We start from the raw sequence: 17,644 nt of genomic DNA on the forward strand, positions 1-17,644 counted from the left end.
TTTTTTTTTTTTTTTTTTTTTTTTTTTTTTTTTTTTTTTTTTGTTAAAGCCACACAATTAAAGTGGGTGGAATGTCACCTCTAGTGGATTGACTCTAATTGAGTAGTCCCTCCTTTCCATTTTTAGGATATAATTGTTATTTAAATATCCCAATTAAATGAGAAATAAAATTATCGGGTCTTCAATCCATAATCTGAAATACTATCTCTCTTTTGTGTTATTAGGTTACATTCTTTTTCCAACATTTTTCTTCGGCTTTTGTTCCTCCGTCAACAATTTTCTCCGATTTGCTCAGTCAAAAAGTACAAGTGGTATTAGAGCCAGGTTCATCTACCGGTGATACAAACACTATACCTCAATAATACTAAACAAGCTTTCTTTCGACACAAAACTTGTAGAGTCACGGAATACTCACGACACAAAGAAATTCACTCTCTAATAATCTCAAGAGATTGTTTCTAACGTAGAAGATTAGAACAGAGCTGCAACCAAAAACTACAAGTGGTATTAGAGCCAGGTTCATCTACCAGTGATACAAACACTATACCTCAATAATACCAAACAAGCTTTCTTTCGACACAAAATTTGTAGAGTCACGGAATACTCACGACACAAAGAAATTCACTCTCTAATAATCTCAAGAGATTGTTTCTAACGTAGAAGATTAGAACAGAACTGCAACCAGAGAGCATATTAAGAATTCCAAAATATTAGACAACCTAAACATAAAGCATAAGCAAGTCTCAAGAGATCATTTCTTGTTAGTAGAAAAAATATAGTAACCCAACATCATCTCAAGCATAAGCATGATCCAAGTTAGATATTAACAACCATCTTAGAATTAACACATAAGGATTTGAGTTTATAGGATTATTGAGTGTTTTAAAAGACATAGCATAGACATTGACACATCAACACAAAAAGTGTTAAATTAGACATTGATATATACATACGAATATAACTTGGATGATGGATTAACTAAAATGGGTAAATAGAAATAAAAATAAGAAATATGAAGCAAATGGGTAAATGCATGCAGATTTGAATGACTAAATTATGCTTTCATTTGAAGAAAATGGTTTAGAAGAGAAATTTGCCATTGTTGATAAAACTTAGAACATGAGCTGCATTCAAAGCTGGGAGTGAATAAACACAGTGATTTTGTAATATGAAGTAAATGAGAGCTACGGAGAAGGTGAGGTGCAAAATCATGTGTATAAGATCGGTAGGTCTAAACGTAGATTTTGGGCCAAACCCATTTTCTGCCGTTTGCGTGTACAGAATGAGAGTGAGGTAGTGGTATTTAGGCCCCATGCTCACCTTATATATATATATATATACCTCTTCACTCAAAGCATTCAAATGCATATGCAAATGGCTTCCCATAAACTTTCTTCTCTTGTGTTCTTTCTGTTCTTCGGAATAGGAATTTGTTCTGCAGCCAGACGTTTGTCAAGTTCTTATGAAGGATATGGTGTTGAAAATTATGGCAATCGATATGGTAAAGATGGTGAATATGGAGGAAAGTACGGGGGATATGACGGAGAAAAACACGAGGGATATGATGTTGGAAACTACGGGGGATACGGCGGAGGTAGACACGAAGGATACTATGGAGGAAACTATGGGGAAAACGGCAGAGGTAAACACGAGAGATACGATGGAGGAAACTATGGGGGATACGGCGGAGGTAAGCACGAGGGATATGATGTTGGAAACTACGGGGGATACGGCGGAGGTAGACACGAAGGATACTATGGAGAAAACTATGGGGGAAACGACATAGGTAAACACGAGGGATACGATGGAGGAAACTATGGGGGATACGGCGGAGGTAAGCACGAGGAATATGACAGAGGTAAACACGAGGAATACGATAGAGGAAACTATGGGGGATACGGCGAAGGTAAACACGAGGAATATGACAGAGGTAAACACGAGGAATACGATAGAGGAAACTATGGGGGATACGGTGGAGGTAAGCACGAGGAATATGACAGAGGTAAACATGAGGAATACGATAGAGGAAACTATGGGGGATACGGTGGAGGTAAGCATGAGGAATACGATAGAGGTAAACACGAGGAATACGATAGAGGAAACTATGGGGGATACGACGGAGGTAAGCATGAGGAATACGATAGAGGTAAACACGAGGAATACGATAGAGGAAACTATGGGGGATACGGCAGAGATAAGCATGAGGAATACGGCAGAGGCAAACAAGAGGAATACGGCAAAGAAAAATACGACGGATATGATGGAGGAAACTATGGAGGATACGGCGGAGCTAAGCATGAGGAATACGACGGAGGTAAACATGTGGAATACGGCAGAGGAAACTATGGAGGATACGGTAGAGGTAAACACGAGGGATATGGTGGAGACAAACACGAGGCATACGGTGGAGAAAATACATATGGTGGTCACGGAGACAATAAATACAGCGGAGGCGAACACGGCGATGGCCATAGTGAGTATGCACCCTGAGAAACACATTTTTACCGGTACAATATACATATATTAATAATATCATAAAGAAATAAAAAAGAGCACATATAAATAATTCTCTCCCTCATGTATTTAAAATAAAATATATAACAAAGATGAGGGAATGGTTACAATATTGCAAAGTTCAAATGAGAGCTCTTATTGTACTTTCTCTTTAAATAAATAAAGAAGAGACTTTTATTTTTAATCTTATTTGAACAAATCAATTATTGCACTCGATTTGTACGATTTGTGAAGAATGAGAATAAAATTGGTATGAACACTTTAAACTCTAAGTTATGTTTAATATGTATTCCAATATTTTCAAAGTAATTTTAACATTAAGTTAATAAACGCAATAAAACTAAAATAATTTATACACACAACTTTATCATCCAAAATCAGCGATGGAGCAAGTGACACCTAAATTGGTGTTGAGAAGATCATCCAGAACTATCAGAGTACGAGATATGTATGTCCTTCATTAAACTATCTATTGCCGACGCTGATAAAGGGGAACCAGAGTTCTTTGATGAGGTCCGACAGTTGGTAGATACAACCAAGTGGGATCAAGCCATGGATGATGAGATGTATAGGCTTCAAAAATGCATTGTACTGAGGCTGAATATGTGGCAATAGCTAAAGCTAGAAAGGAGACGATATGCATTATAGAGATAGTCAGTGTGTCATACAGTTGGTGAGAAATTCGATCTATCATTTAAAAACAAAACACGGAAGGCGACACCATTTCACTTGCAAGTTAGTGGAAGATGGTGATGTGTTTGGAGAAGATAGAGGGTGCAAAGAATCTAGCAAATATGTTGACAAAATGTGTTGATGTTGGAATATTGAGGTTGTGCAAAGTCTCAATTGGTATGGTGCGATGCTCATAGTCGTTTGAGAATGAAATTCTTAATTGACTGGATCAGTCTCCAAGTAGAAGAATTGTAGGTTATGGAGTCTATTTATATCTTAAAAAAAACAGTTTATACACATTTAAACCTATACATGCAAATGACATATAAAATAAATTGTAATAGCTATATATAGTTATATACACTAAGCAATATATATATATATTTATCCCCAGCCAAAACTTTACAAATGTACTTTATTCTCTGTATTACCTATTACTATACTACCTGAATTCTTCCTTGCATTTTCTCTTTTTTATTTATCTAGATCGAGTGTGTGTTGTTGTGTGATCCTAACAGAACATCCATAAGATACTCAGTCCTAGATAGGGTCATATTATTATTGAAATAAACTTAAAATGTGGGTCATGTTATTATTGAAATAAACTTAAAATGTGGGTCATGTTAGTGTTGAAATAAACTTAAAATGTCAAATGCACTAGTTAATTTGAAAAAGCACGTGAAATAAAAGGCCCAAACCTTTTTTAGGAGGGAATGATGGTAGGGTTTATGAGGGTTTCTTTCATCCTATTATTAGTTTTAGAAAAGGTATAAATACCTCATCCTTTTGCTGTAAAGTAAGCCAAAAAAAAAAAAAAAAAAAATAGCGAGCAAAGAAATGCAAAGCAAAAGAAAGGTTTTTGATAAAATCATTGTTCTTTGTCTCCTTGTCTCTCCTCCCTCGACATCTCCTTTACAAATACACGAGTAGTATTTTCACAAAGCGGTATCGGAGCGTTCTATCATTAGTGTGTGTGAGATTACTTAACAAATTAGTGAGTTTTATTTTAACAAATTGGTATTAGAGTTGATGGCGAATATGATGGGTCAAATGCCGCTACAGTGATTAACGAAGACGAACTACGAGAATTGGAGCATCCAAATGAAAGCTCTTCTCGGTTCTTAAGACACATGGGAGGTGGTCGAAGAAGGTTTTGAAGAACCAAAGGATACCACAGGTTATATGGCGGCACAAAACAAGGGGTTAAAAGAATTCGATCAAAGAATAAGACGGCATTATACATGCTGTTTCGAGCCGTTTACGAGTCGGGCTTTGAGAAGATTGCTAGGGCAGTTACTTCAAAAGAAGTGTGGAAAAGAAGCGTGGGACACTTTAAAAAAGGTGTTCAAAGGAAATGACCGAGTCAAGCAAGTGCATCTCCAAACTCTTCGTGGCTAGTTGGAGGGCATGAAGATGAAGGAGTCAGAAAATGTATCTGACTACATTTACGCGCGTACAGACTGTGTTAAACCAACTAAATCGAAACAAAGAAATGTTACCCGAGACCCGTGTTGTGGAGAAGATCTTAAGGTCATTAACCAACAACTTTGAGAATATTGTATGTGCGATAGAAGAGTCAAAAGACCTAGCTATATTCATGGTCGATGAGCTCGCCGGTTCTCTTGAGGCACACGAGCAACGTAAGAAGAAGGAGAAAATACTCGATCAAGCACTTCAAACCAAGGCATCAATAAAAGATGAAAAGGTACTCTACTCTCAAAATATTCAAGGTAGAGGTCGTGGAAGTCGTGAAAATGGTCGAGGTGGTTAAGGCAGCAGTTATGAAGAACATTATAAGGAGAAGAGACAGTCGAGCCAAGCAATTGGCATGGAAGAGGACGTAGTCAAGTATATTATTCCAACATTCAGTGCTATAAATGTAAAAATATGGTCACTATACGAATGATTGTAACTCCAACAAATGTTACAATTGTGGTAGAGTGGGACATTTTACAAGAGATTGTCGAGCCGAGAAAAAGGTGGAAGAAACGATCAACCTAGCTTTGGATGACGTAACAAACGGAGGCATTCTCTTGATGGTCCAAAATGAAGTGATGAAAACAAAAGAATACGGCAGCGAGAAAGACAATGGCAGTAGTCATGAGGCGGTGGAAACTGTTGGAAATGAAGTGATACGCAGCGGATTTGGCGAAATCACGATATCGGAGACAAGAAAATCGAAGAAGGATGAACAATCGGATAATAGAGAGCTTGAGCTCGATGAGAGAGAGCTCCAATGGCGGGAAAGGGACTTTGAGGAAGAAAGAAGAAAGATGATGAGTGGAAGAGAAAATGGAGGAAGAAAAAAAAGATTTAGAAATGGAGATTGAAAAGTTAGAGAAGGAAGTAGCTGAGCTGAGCTGAGTGAGAGTTCTTTCTATCTCAAACAGAAGAAGGAAGAGAATGGAAAGGTAATCTTTGAGCTCGTGAAGAAAATTGAAGAAGGTTTGGAGAAAGATAATGACTTGTTAATGGAGATTCATGGTCTATTGGAAGAGCTAGTGAGGGAGGAGAAAGATATACAGATACTAACTCAATAGAGCGACTCACTAGACGTGAAACTGAATCGGGTCCAACAGGAGGTGGTGAATTTACGACACACGATTGAGATAATCACTCGTGATAAAGCCGAAATGGAGGAGGCAAAAATGGAAGTGGAAAATGTCGTTGTGGACTTGCGAAGGGAACTCAGTAAACAGCTATGACGTCTGAGTCGAGCGTGACTGAGAACGGGAGAAATGAGGAGTTGGTGTCTCAAATGGGTTGTTCTCGAGAAGCTCCAAGTGAAGTCTCGTCAGAAAAGGACAAGTTTAGTTTGCTGCTCCAGGACAAGGAGAGGAAATTGAAGAAAGCACGACTGAGCTCGAGAAAACGAAAACGGCCTAGGTGTAATCGTTGAATGTATCATTTAAGTTTGGGGGAGTTTTTGTTGAAATAAACTTAAAAAGCAAAATGCAATTAATTTGTTAGGAAAGTTAATTTGAAAAAGCCACCGGAAAGAAAAGGCCCAGAATTTTTTTTAGGAAATAATGGCAGTCGTTTATGAGTGTTTCTCTCGTCCTATTAGTGTTAGAAATGGTATAAATACGTGATCTTTTCCCTGTAAAGTAAAAGAAAAAAACAAAAAACAAAGAAATACATAGCAATAGAAAAGGTTTTTGATAAAATCACGGTTCTCTGTCTCCTTGTCTCTCCTCTCTCGACATCTCCTTCACAAATATGCAAGGAGTAGTTTCACAAAACGGTATCGGAGCGTTCTATCGTTAGTGTATGTGAGATTACTTCACAAATTAGTGAGTTTTATTTTAACAGTGTCAGTCCAAGGAGACCTATCTTCAAAGTATTATCCCATTGTCACTAGGATCACTTGTCAGACAACATTCTTGAAACAACATTCTTGAAACAGGGACACAGATCAGTGGAAGAATATGACCTAGAACTCAATAAGGTGGCAAGATTTACTCCCGAATTTGTCAGTACTGAAGAGATGAGGACAGACTGATGTGGCATTGGCAGGTACTCTTCTTGCCTTATCTGTTTAAGCATTCACGTTGATAGATTCTGGTGGTATCGAATTTCATGTATGATAGGAAGGATTCATGAATATGCTTGTTAGGATTAAACCTCCTAACACCCACATGAATGTAACCAAGCCTTGATGTTCAGTAACGACCACGTAGTATATTAGAATGGAAAAATGGACATGAAGGACACCCAACCCCAATGTTCCAAGGTAAGCAACTTTCGAGGATGACAGTTTTTAAGAGGAGTAGAATCTGTAACACCCAAGTTCCGATGAAGTATTAGATATCTGATATTTAATATTGGGGTCAAACTTTCGAAATTTTATTGAGTTTTAAAGATAGAATTTCAAAAAAACGTGGAAGAGAAAAATACTTAGGAAAGTCCCACAATGTTGGAAAATTGGAAAAGAATATAAAATCAACTAAAAATGAATACAACTGACTGACTCCCCGTGTCGACACCCCTCTATTACAAAGTAGCTCCTGAGCATCTCCCCACCTCGAACGTTACCTGAAAAAAGAATATACTCAGTAAGTAACCTATTTGTAACTCTCATCGCTTCCTTCTCCTAGTAGGTTTCCACAGCAATCCCTTAGTCTAAACGATGTTCCAATTGGTTCCTCATTGTTCATCTACCTGTGTTGTCCCTAGCCCCTCATAGAGACTGGTTTATAGTGTCTCGGCGTCAGCCTGGACTGTTTCTACACTCAATAGAAGTTGTTCATGCTAAACCACCTACCTGCATAGTCTCTGATCTCTTCCAATAGCAGTTTACGAAGTTGCATCATCGACCTTCACTCATTTCTACTCTCGATAGGGGCTCTCATCTTGACACCTACCCATGTAGTCCTTAGCCCAACAAGGACTGAATTACAGGTTCACCTATTTCTACACTCAATAAGCGTTCAGGTCTTGAGCTAACTACTCATGTAGTCCCTAGTCCTTCTCAAGAACTAATTTAATGGGATTAGAGCGTCGACCATGTTCCGATTCTACACTCAATAGTAGTTCAACTAATTTCGTGATCCTGTAAGGCTACTTAAATCATGTTAATACACCGTGGAGGTCTATTAGGTTCTTATGGGCATTTATGTAGTTTAATTCCCATTTTCTCAATTCCAAGTCATTCTAGGTTAGCTTCTCAACTTAGCCAATCCCGGGATACATATAGGTATAAACGTCAATTCTACATATAAACTACACTATGTATAGCACCCTATTCTTGACTGTGATCTTGATGCATGCTCTACTAGAAAAATATTTCTATCAACCGTTTCTAACTCATGAATCATGTCTATTTGTTCACATATATTATTTAAGAAGGTATTCCTACCAAGCCTTAATGCATAAAAACCTTAACATAAATCATACAAACAATCAAACAATCAAACAAGCTGAACGGAGAGATAACATCCATCAATCGCTCAGAGTACAAATCAAAATATCCCTTCCTCCATCATACCACAGCAGAAGACATTAAATTAAGCATGTTTCTCAATTCCCTTGTTTTAAAGACAATTTCGTAATTTTATCATGTATTTATCATGTACGTGTCGTAATTATCCAAATTGTTCATTCTATGTTCTAATCATATACATTCTAGCCCCATAGTGTACAATAGGCTCGCATGCTAGCTTATCTTAGTGATCCCCACAAGTATCACTTTCTTAGTAGAAAAAATATATCAATCCAACATCATCTCAAGCATAAGCATGATCCAAGTTAGACGTTAACAACCTGCTTAGAATTAACACACAAGATCGAGTTTAAAGGATGATGAGTGTTTTAAAAGACATATCATAGACATTGACATATCAATGTTAAATTAGACATTGATATATACATACGAATATAACTTGGGATGATTGATTAACTATAATTGGTAAATAGAAATAAAAATCACAAATATGAAGCAAATGGGTAGATGCATGCAGATTTGAATGACTAAATTATGCTTCGATTTGAAGAAAATGGTTTAGAAGAGAAATTTGGTATTGTTCATATAACTTAGAATATCACATTGAGAGCTACGGAGAAGGTGAGGTGCAAAATCATGTGTATAAGATTGGTAGCCCTAAACGTAGATTTTGGACCAAACCCATTTTCTGCCTTTTGCGTGTATTGAGTGAGGTAGTGGTATTTAGGCCCCATGCTCTCCTTATATATACCTATTTACCCACTTCAATCATTCACATGCACTTGCAAATGGCTTCCCATAAACTTTCTTCTCTTGTGTTCTTTCTTTTATTTGTTATAGGAATTTGTTCTGCAGCCAGAAGTTTGACAAGTTCTGATGAAGGATATGGTGTTGAAAATTATGGGAATCGATATGGATATGATGGAGGAAAACACGAGGGATATTATGGTGGAAACTATGGGAGATACGACGGAGGTAAATACGAGGGATATCATGGAGGAAACTATGGGGGATATGGTGGAGGTAAGCACGAGGAATACGGCAAAGATAAACACGAGGGATACGACGGAAGAAACTATGGAGGATACGGTGGAGGAAACTATGGGGGATATGGCGGATATAAACATGAGGAATACGGTGGAAGTAAACACGAGGAATACGACAAATATAAACACGAAGGATACGATGGAAGAAACTATGGGGGATACGGTGGAGATAAGCATGAGGAATATGATAAATATAAACACGACGGATACGATGGAAGAAACTATGGGGGATATGGCGGAGGTAAGCATGAGGAGTACGGCGAACACGGCGATGGCCACAGTGGGTATGCACCATGAGAAACACGTTTTCAGCACTACCATATGAACATATAGTAAATAATATCATGAAGGAATAAAAAGGAGCATCCATGTTCAAAATAAAATAAATAACAAAGATGGGGAATGGTTACCATATTGGGATGTTCAAATGTGAGCTCTTGTTGTACTTTCTCTTGGAATAAATAAATAAGAGCTTTTTTTAATCTTACTTTTAACGTGTGATTTAACAGTTACCTATAAGCATAGCAGTAGAATTTCAAACCGATTCAAGAATGTCCTTAGGCGCTATTTCTAATATATACACACGGTTCAGGTACATGCACATGAACTCATAATATATCAAATGGTGAGATGAAACTTAATCTTGGCTGGGGTGAGGAAGCTTGTTGATCGTATGGCTAGCTGTTTGCATAGCTTCAGCCCAAAATTTTCTTAGAACATTCTTCACACGTAGTATGCTTCAACAAATCTCTCCAAAATGTCTGTTTTTTTTTTTCTATTACACTATTTTGTTGTGGCGTGTTGGCACATGTTAACTGATGACGTATTCTGTACTTGTGTAAATATTGATCGAACTTATCTTTCGTGTATTTTATACCATTGTCTAAGCATAGGCAACGATCCTACTTCTCCTTCGATCGTCATTTTAAATTCTTGAAATTTATGAATGTGTCAGAGTTTTCTTTAACACATATCTCAAGTAGTCGTCAATGAACGTTGATATGTACTGCATTCCACTGATTGATGTTTGCTTGACTAGATCGAACAAATTAGAGTGAATTAGTTTTAATGGTCTCTTTGCTCTGAAATTTGACTTTGTATGGTAATTGATGAGCTTTACGACACTGACATCTAGTGCAAATAAAATATGTTTTGATTTCAAGTTAGAGGTAAGCATTTAAGCATGGATTTTTCCATACTGACCTTCAACGTGTGATAGTCAACATGTCCCAATTTTACATGTCATATATCTACTATCTTTTGAGTCTTGTCTACATAGGGAGACTCTGTAAATAGCATTTAGATGGACTCCATTCTTCGCCCTTCCATCGTTGGCTTTCCCAATATCTTAACATGCTTTTATATTTTTCAACCCAAACAAGACATAGTTGCATGATGTTGTTAGTTGTGACACTAACAACAAGTTCTTTATACCCGGTACATGATAGACATTATGTCGTTATGTTGTCGATCTGAGCAATCAGTAACTACTTTTTGTTGGTTGAGCATCCTAAATCCTTGATATTGATTAGTTCTTGTCTCGCAGTTTTATCTGATCATCCGTCATTTGGTTTGAGAATTCTAAATCAATGTTCTAATCATTCTCATAATCGATATGCTCTCCCACCATCGCCATAATGATTGAGCGGGTCATCCTTGTACAACAAAATCGAAGTTTCTACATTCTGGTCGCAATCCATTGATGATTATCATCTTCATTCAAACTTCTCAGATGACAAATTTTGGATCTAGTTCAATAATCTTCCGAAAAATCAACTTGACCCTAGGGAATTACTAAGCAATCGTCATGTCGCATTGTAAGGTTGATAAGAGCTTGTACTCTAAAAGTTATAACCTCGTATCGTTTTTCTTTGAGAAAAGTGCCATAAATATGTCTCATACTCTTTCGATGTTTTGTCATCCCGAATGTGCTCCAACATCTCTTCATTGATTGTGGTCTTCAAGACAAACATTGTCTTTCCTGCTTTAATTCTCCACTTGCACAGAGCACTATTAGCATCCTCCTTTAGAGGCGTATGTTTGCTTCTTTCAACGGCCTCCCAAAGGTTATTGTCCTTGTAGATAGGACATCATGCATATTGCCCACGTGTTATAGTTATTGTTGTTGAGTTTCTTGATTCCTCTAACGACTTGAAGATCACCCATTGTGTTGAAAGTGCAGACCCATAGACTATTCACAACACGAAAAAACTAACTCACAAATAATCTCAAGAATTCGTTTCTAAGGTAAAAGATTAGACAAAACTGTAACCACAAAACATACTAAGAAATCAAAAGATCGGACAACCTATACCAACCTTGATCTAGTATCAATTGATGAACTCAACTCTTTTGTGATAAACACTCACACCTTTATTAAGTCCAATTAAAAAGAGATTACAAGACAATTTGTAGGAACTATTAAACTTTACTTTGATTTGGAATAAAAAACTTAATAATACAAGTCTTCCCTTAATCGAGATTCGACTCCTTTCTCTGAACCCCTCGAAACAAAGTATACCCTTTGTTCGACACTTTAGTCACTTTTGACTACACCTTCGAGGTACACAATTTTGTTCGATATTTGAAGATTCTACTGACATGGCTCTAATACCATTGTTAGGAATTAGAGATCTCCTTATGGCTTTGCTTTGCGTTTCCCCAAAAGGCCTCGTACCAATAAAGATAGTATTCCTCACTTATAAATCGAGGATCTTCCACTGAATTAACCAATGTGAGACTCACTCCCAATAATCCTCAACAATTAATTATTGAGGGATGTCCAAAAAAAAGTACGATTGAGAGAGGATGTTATATTTTGAAAGAGTGAGGAAGCTTTACAAGTAAGAAACAAGTTTATTAATGTTCAACAATAATTTGTAATGCACAATTCTTTACTAAGCAAAAAGTACATAGTTCCGCTGGTTTAGGCATATGTCATCAATCAAAGGATGGGTAGTACAAATCCACGACTCCAAATATGGTTGAACTAAAAAAAATAAAAATGAAAAAACACTAAGTGGAAAAAAAAATATATATAATTGGTAATTTGCAAAAGAAAAAAAAAAAACAAAGTTCTTCTGAGAATAATAGTGTAGTAATTTGCAGTCCCCATATGTCCGTGGAGTTTGAAATCAAAGAATCCTGTCTTGAATATCAGTAATCAACGTTGATGCCAAGGAGCTCAGCTTCCTCCCTGTCTCCCCCGCCATGTTCTTCAACGAAGATATATCCTGCGAAGCCTGCATCAGATTCAAAAACAGCTCACACACCAACCCTTTTAACATCCTTCTTAATCGATTCTAGATCGTATACCTGTAAAGAAATCCGGCTGATGAACTCGTTTGCAGCAAGATCCAGAGTCGAATCATCCATGCCCTGCCCGAACAGATCAGCACTCGAGATCGCTGATGAACTCTAGATTCCACGAACAAAAATCCCATTCAGTTCATTCAACTCAACAATTTAGAACCAAATCAAACACAACAACAACGACAACAAAAACTTCGTACTGAAAACTTCTTCAACGAAGCCTTGGCATCGGACTCAGCAGATTTGTTCTGATCGCCAAAGAATTGAGCTGACGAAATGGATTTTGCATTTGAGAACTTCTTCCTCGCTTCTTCAGTTTCCTCCACCTGCAAATTCGTACACATCGATGAGCATTCGTTCCTGTTCGGCACAAGTTTGAAGGCATTGTGGTGTGTTTTAACCTGGATTTTGGTGGAATTTGAGCTTGTTTTCTTTGAATTACCACCACCATTGTGAGGGTCCATTCCAAATTCAGAAAAGAAGCTGGAGGCTTTTGGTGGAGCAACATGCCCCAACACAGGGGACCCATTAGAGTTCACCTCAGAAGATTGTGAATTCTCAACATAATCGAATCGAGAAACCGAAGACGAGACCGTTGTACCATTCGTCACTGACGACGAAACTGGTGTCGGGGGGTCTTCCGGTTTCTGATCATACAAATTCTCAGTTGGCTGCATTCACAATACAATCATTTAAAAAAAATAAAAATAAAAAAAAAATCAAACCCAACAACCCCAAAAAACAGAGGGAATTCAATTCATTTCGAGACAGAGTAACCGTAACCTTAGAGGTAAGCTTCCGAGCGCCAAGTCCACCAGTCTTGCCCGTCTTTTTGGCACCGAGGGGTTTTTTTATAACAACAGAATGAGAGGCTTTTGGAGAAGAATGGACGACTTCAGGGGCTTCTTGTTTAGTTGTTTTGATGAAGGAGAGGCCATTGCTATTGCTATTGCTATTGCCATTGCCATTGCCATTGGAGAGAGATGAAACAGTGGACGATGGGAGGGTGGGTTCTTCAGCCATGGTTTTAGCAATCTCTTTAGAAAGGGTTTGTTTGTACAATTCTGCAGCTCTGGAAGTGTATTTGGCTTCAATTTTGCCACCGTCACTCCAGCCGTGCTGCTTGAAGAACACCTGAGCACGGTTGTTTCCGCCGTAGCTCATCATTTTCAGCTGCTCCGTTGACCATGAGTCCAAATTCGTTGACCTATTTAACAATGTGGTTCATCAATTACTGTGTTTTCTCTCTTTGGTTTAACTCATTGAATTCTTACTAATCAAAAGTCAGACAAGAGTTTGAAAATTTGACTTATGTTTGAATTTCCATATTCGTTCCATTTTGGTTTATATTTTATTTTCATCTTTTAATTCAGTATGATACCATCACCGAGAACAAAAATTACTAGGTCCAACGATCTTTCCGTATCTACTCATAATTTCAACCCACAAATTTGAAAATTCAAGAATCTATTAGAACATAGTTCATAGATCGGATATGAAAATCGTAAAACCAGCCATTTGAGGGTTGACCTAATCCCCAAATTAGGAGGAGGAACAAAAATCAAGATCCATGGAACAATAATGCGGATGAACGAAAACGAAGGTTTAGAAAGATTGAACAAAACCTGACGAAGCTTATATGAACGCCAAGGCTCCGATGAACGGCGGAGCAATCAATGCAAAGGAAGATCCCAAACGTAACCGACGCCCAAGTAGGGTTCTTCGCATTACAATCGAAACAGATCTGAACAAAAAAAAAAAAAACAAAAACCAACTCAACTCCGATCCGAAAACCCCCAAAATGTCAAGATCAAGTCACTCACCTTGTTCTCAGGCTTGGTCTTCAACCTCCTGAAAACCGCGTTCTTGTCGGTGAAGCTATCAGACGCCATTGAAGCCGGAGAAACGGAAGAGAGAAACAGAGAAAGAGAGATGGAAACTCGAAATTGAACTGAAATTCTCTTTGGAGGAAGAAGATTAGGGGATTAAGGAGAGGGAGGAGAGAGGAAGAGAGATGAAACGGAAACCACTAATTGAATTTTGGGAATTTGAGATCTTACGGTTCTCTTCCTTTCTGCCATAGACGCAGCTTTTATTAGCATGTTAATGGCGGTACCGTACGTTTCATATATTTTTTTATGACGAAATTGCCCTTTAAGGTTCAGGTTGAGGCGGGGGCTGTTTCGGAATTTAGAAATGTTTTTCAACGGTAGTTGAGAGAGGTAGTTCATTTGTACCCATCTCCGTCTGCTTATAAATTTCAGTTCAATTTGGTAACTTTTTTTTTTTACCCTGAAAACGAAGTTACTTTCTAGTAAGTTACCGTTAGACGTTAGGTTAAAAGTTGAAGTCGATTTACCGTTGACCTTGCAAGTCCGACCACGAGACACCCCAATTGTTGGGACTTTTTTTATTTTTTTATTTAATTATTTCAACTGAATTTCAGCTTCGACTCTAAATTAATAAAAATATTATTTTTATCCTAAAAAAAATATTTAAAATACATTTACCATTAATACTATTTTTTTAAAATACTTATAAAATTAAATGCAGTATTAAGGGCATTTTTTAATTTTTAATTCGACAATATGTTAGGTGAACGACATGGGGTTGAAACCTCGAATTTCATAGTACAAATCAATTGCTTTGTTGTAAAAAAAAATTGGGACCTTGAACGGGCGTGCATGATGAGTTGAAGAAAATGGTGATGTTTGTCCTAATTATCGACACTGTTTTAGGTCTCAACTTTTTTTATAATTCTAATAGATTTCTACTCCCGTGATAGTTTTGAAATATTAGGTAAAATCAATAGTAATATTATAATTTTTTTTTTTTTTTTTTAAGAATGATTATTTTTTAAAACCATTGGAAAATTTTGAAGGATTTTAAATTCTATAATTAATTTTAGGAAAAATTAATAAAATAAAAAAATACTTTTTGTGCCTGAGTCCAGACAAGTTGGGTTATATTTTTCGTTGGGCTTTTCATAAGGCCCAAAATAAAACACAACTTAGAGCTTCATATGGTCATAGTGGTAATTGGGCATTTTGATATAATTAAAAATGAATTTCATTTTTTTTCATTTTTTTTTTAATATCTAATAGACCAAAATAGAATTAAAAATAAATAAATAAATAAATAAATAAATCGATTTTATATTTGAAGATTACATATTTACAAAAACAGATATTTTTGTATCTGAAAATGACAAATAGACTCGTATCAGTCAAATCTTCTATACTGTTAAATTGATAGCTATTATGATAATTGATATTAAGTATTTCAACATGAACCTATTTATTAATTTTAATCCCAATATTTATCGCACGATAATCCTATTTCCGTTGAAATTCATTCTCTATCTCGAAGATCTATCGTCGAACATTTATCCTTCCATTCGTCCAAATCCATAAAGTTTTATCTTGATTTATTTATTTAAATATATTTTATTTTGGAGATTCTCTTAATACTTTATATCTTCTACGACTCCGACTCCACATCACATGGAATAAACCTCGTTTTATAAACTTTGTATTTTATCTATAAAAAATATTCTTAAATTTTAAAAAACAACTTTCAAAGTTTTAATAGAAAATATTTTAACCTTTACACTATTTAATTTTTATTTATCTTTATTTAAAAAATGTGAATAAAAATCGTTCGTTTGACAGCTCATAGATTATCTCTAAACTTTTTATATTTAGACGGTAAAATTTAATATATTTTTATTAATTTTAATTTTTAGTATTTAATTTTATTTTCTTTTCTTTATAGGATGATGACTTCCCATCTTATCTTTATTAACTTTACAGCCAGACAAGATCGTCCATTCTGAGGCATACGAATTTAAATTCTTTTGTCCCAATTGATTACGACAAAAATATATATATAATTAATTAATTAAATAAAAAAAAATCGTGGGCCGGCCAAAAGCCCTAATGTACGGCCCATAATGGCCCTAAAAGCCAGCCATCCACGTGGCAATATTCTTTTTGATTTAATTGTTTTATATTATTTCAAATATTAGACCTCTCACAAATATAAATTCAAACATTTGGAGATGTCGAACACATATGTTGAATTGAACGTTGAATTGGGAGTGTTAAGGATATTTAATAATAAATTATAGTTTACCATATATATTATATTTGATATTTTATTATAAGGCAAATATTAGCATATGTATCTTTCCATTTATTGTTATTTCCATTTATTACTATTTTCATATCCTTGTAATTTATTTGATTATAAATAAGACAACTTTCACATCATTTAGATGTGGTGGATTAATCAAACATTCACAGGGAGGGTTATGAAATTGTTGGGAATGAACGCTTCACTTCTTCAGTGAAAACATTGGAATTGACTTTGAATTTGTTTAGAATTAAATAAAACTAAAGGTTGAGCAAATTTACGTTGAAGAAATATGGAGAAAGTTTCCGTAGGTACTCTTAAATCTACTTGTTTCAGCTCCTCTAACGGTTGAATCTCCTTCGTAAATATTATCAAAATGAAACCACATTAATAATTTCACTAATTATTAAAATGACATTCAATATAGTCACATCCCTTTACTCGGGTTTACGTTATCAAAATTGTGGTTATACGCATTTCCTCACTCACGTTTTGTAAAAACATTTCTCTTAAACATGACTCGAAGCTCGAGTATACACCATTGTTACTCGTAAAGTCCAAATCTTGCATGGTTGACTTGTTGACTAGATTAGAACAAAGGTCGCACAATCGCTATCGAATAAAAAGACAAGGTAAATATTCTGAAAAGACATCGATTTGTCTCCAAATCTTGTTTACGATAACCATGAAATTTAACCTTAACTAGGTAGTTAAGTGTTATGGTTTTTTTTGTCTCATCCTATCCAAACAAAACCACTATTTATTATTATTATTATTTTATTATTTGGGAAATTAAATCATTTTTAAAGCAGGTGACATTAAAGAACATTAAAAAAATATATATAAAAATGTAAATGAAAGAGATAAGGCAAATAATTGAGTGCAATGATGGTTGAAAATGAAAATTGAGGCCAAGGAAGAGGCCCATCAACTATGGCCCACAAATGTGTGGCCCTCATAAATGTAGTTTTTTTTTTTTTTTTTTTTTTTTTTTTTTTTTTTTTTTTTTTTTTTTTTTTTTTTT

General features: G+C 35.9%; 2 protein-coding genes across 51 annotated transcripts in view; one reads left to right on the forward strand and one right to left on the reverse strand.

The window, feature by feature from the left end:
* The window catches only part of LOC111466985 (glycine-rich cell wall structural protein 1.8-like), a 45,167-nt gene extending 35,506 nt beyond the window's left edge, over positions 1-9,661 (forward strand). For 32 of the 50 annotated variants that reach the window (XM_023111713.1, XM_023111707.1, XM_023111700.1 and 29 more), the window contains 6 exons: positions 1,634-1,738; positions 1,787-1,906; positions 1,955-2,002; positions 2,075-2,218; positions 2,267-2,362; positions 9,056-9,661. In XM_023111713.1, coding sequence (XP_022967481.1) covers positions 1,634-1,738; positions 1,787-1,906; positions 1,955-2,002; positions 2,075-2,218; positions 2,267-2,362; positions 9,056-9,499 — 957 coding nt within the window. In that variant the 3' untranslated portion in view covers positions 9,500-9,661. Of the gene's footprint in view, positions 1-1,633; positions 1,739-1,786; positions 2,219-2,266; positions 2,363-9,055 lie in introns of all 50 variants that reach the window. The other 18 variants (XM_023111720.1, XM_023111724.1, XM_023111721.1 and 15 more) reach the window with 7 other exon arrangements.
* A 2,386-nt stretch (positions 9,662-12,047) lies between these two features.
* LOC111466994 (probable ADP-ribosylation factor GTPase-activating protein AGD9) lies at positions 12,048-14,566 on the reverse strand. The gene is made up of 7 exons (XM_023111742.1): positions 14,310-14,566; positions 14,112-14,230; positions 13,270-13,693; positions 12,888-13,157; positions 12,687-12,812; positions 12,490-12,591; positions 12,048-12,416 (listed from the first exon to the last, which is right to left on the reverse strand). Exons 1-7 carry the CDS (start codon positions 14,376-14,378, stop codon positions 12,309-12,311), a joined length of 1,218 nt encoding a protein of 405 aa, XP_022967510.1. The 5' UTR covers positions 14,379-14,566; the 3' UTR covers positions 12,048-12,308.
* Between the last annotated feature and the right edge of the window lie 3,078 nt (positions 14,567-17,644).

The sequence above is a fragment of the Cucurbita maxima genome, unplaced genomic scaffold (genome assembly GCF_002738345.1).
Source record: "Cucurbita maxima cultivar Rimu unplaced genomic scaffold, Cmax_1.0 Cma_Scf00032, whole genome shotgun sequence".
In the NCBI taxonomy this organism is placed as follows: Eukaryota; Viridiplantae; Streptophyta; class Magnoliopsida; order Cucurbitales; family Cucurbitaceae; genus Cucurbita; species Cucurbita maxima.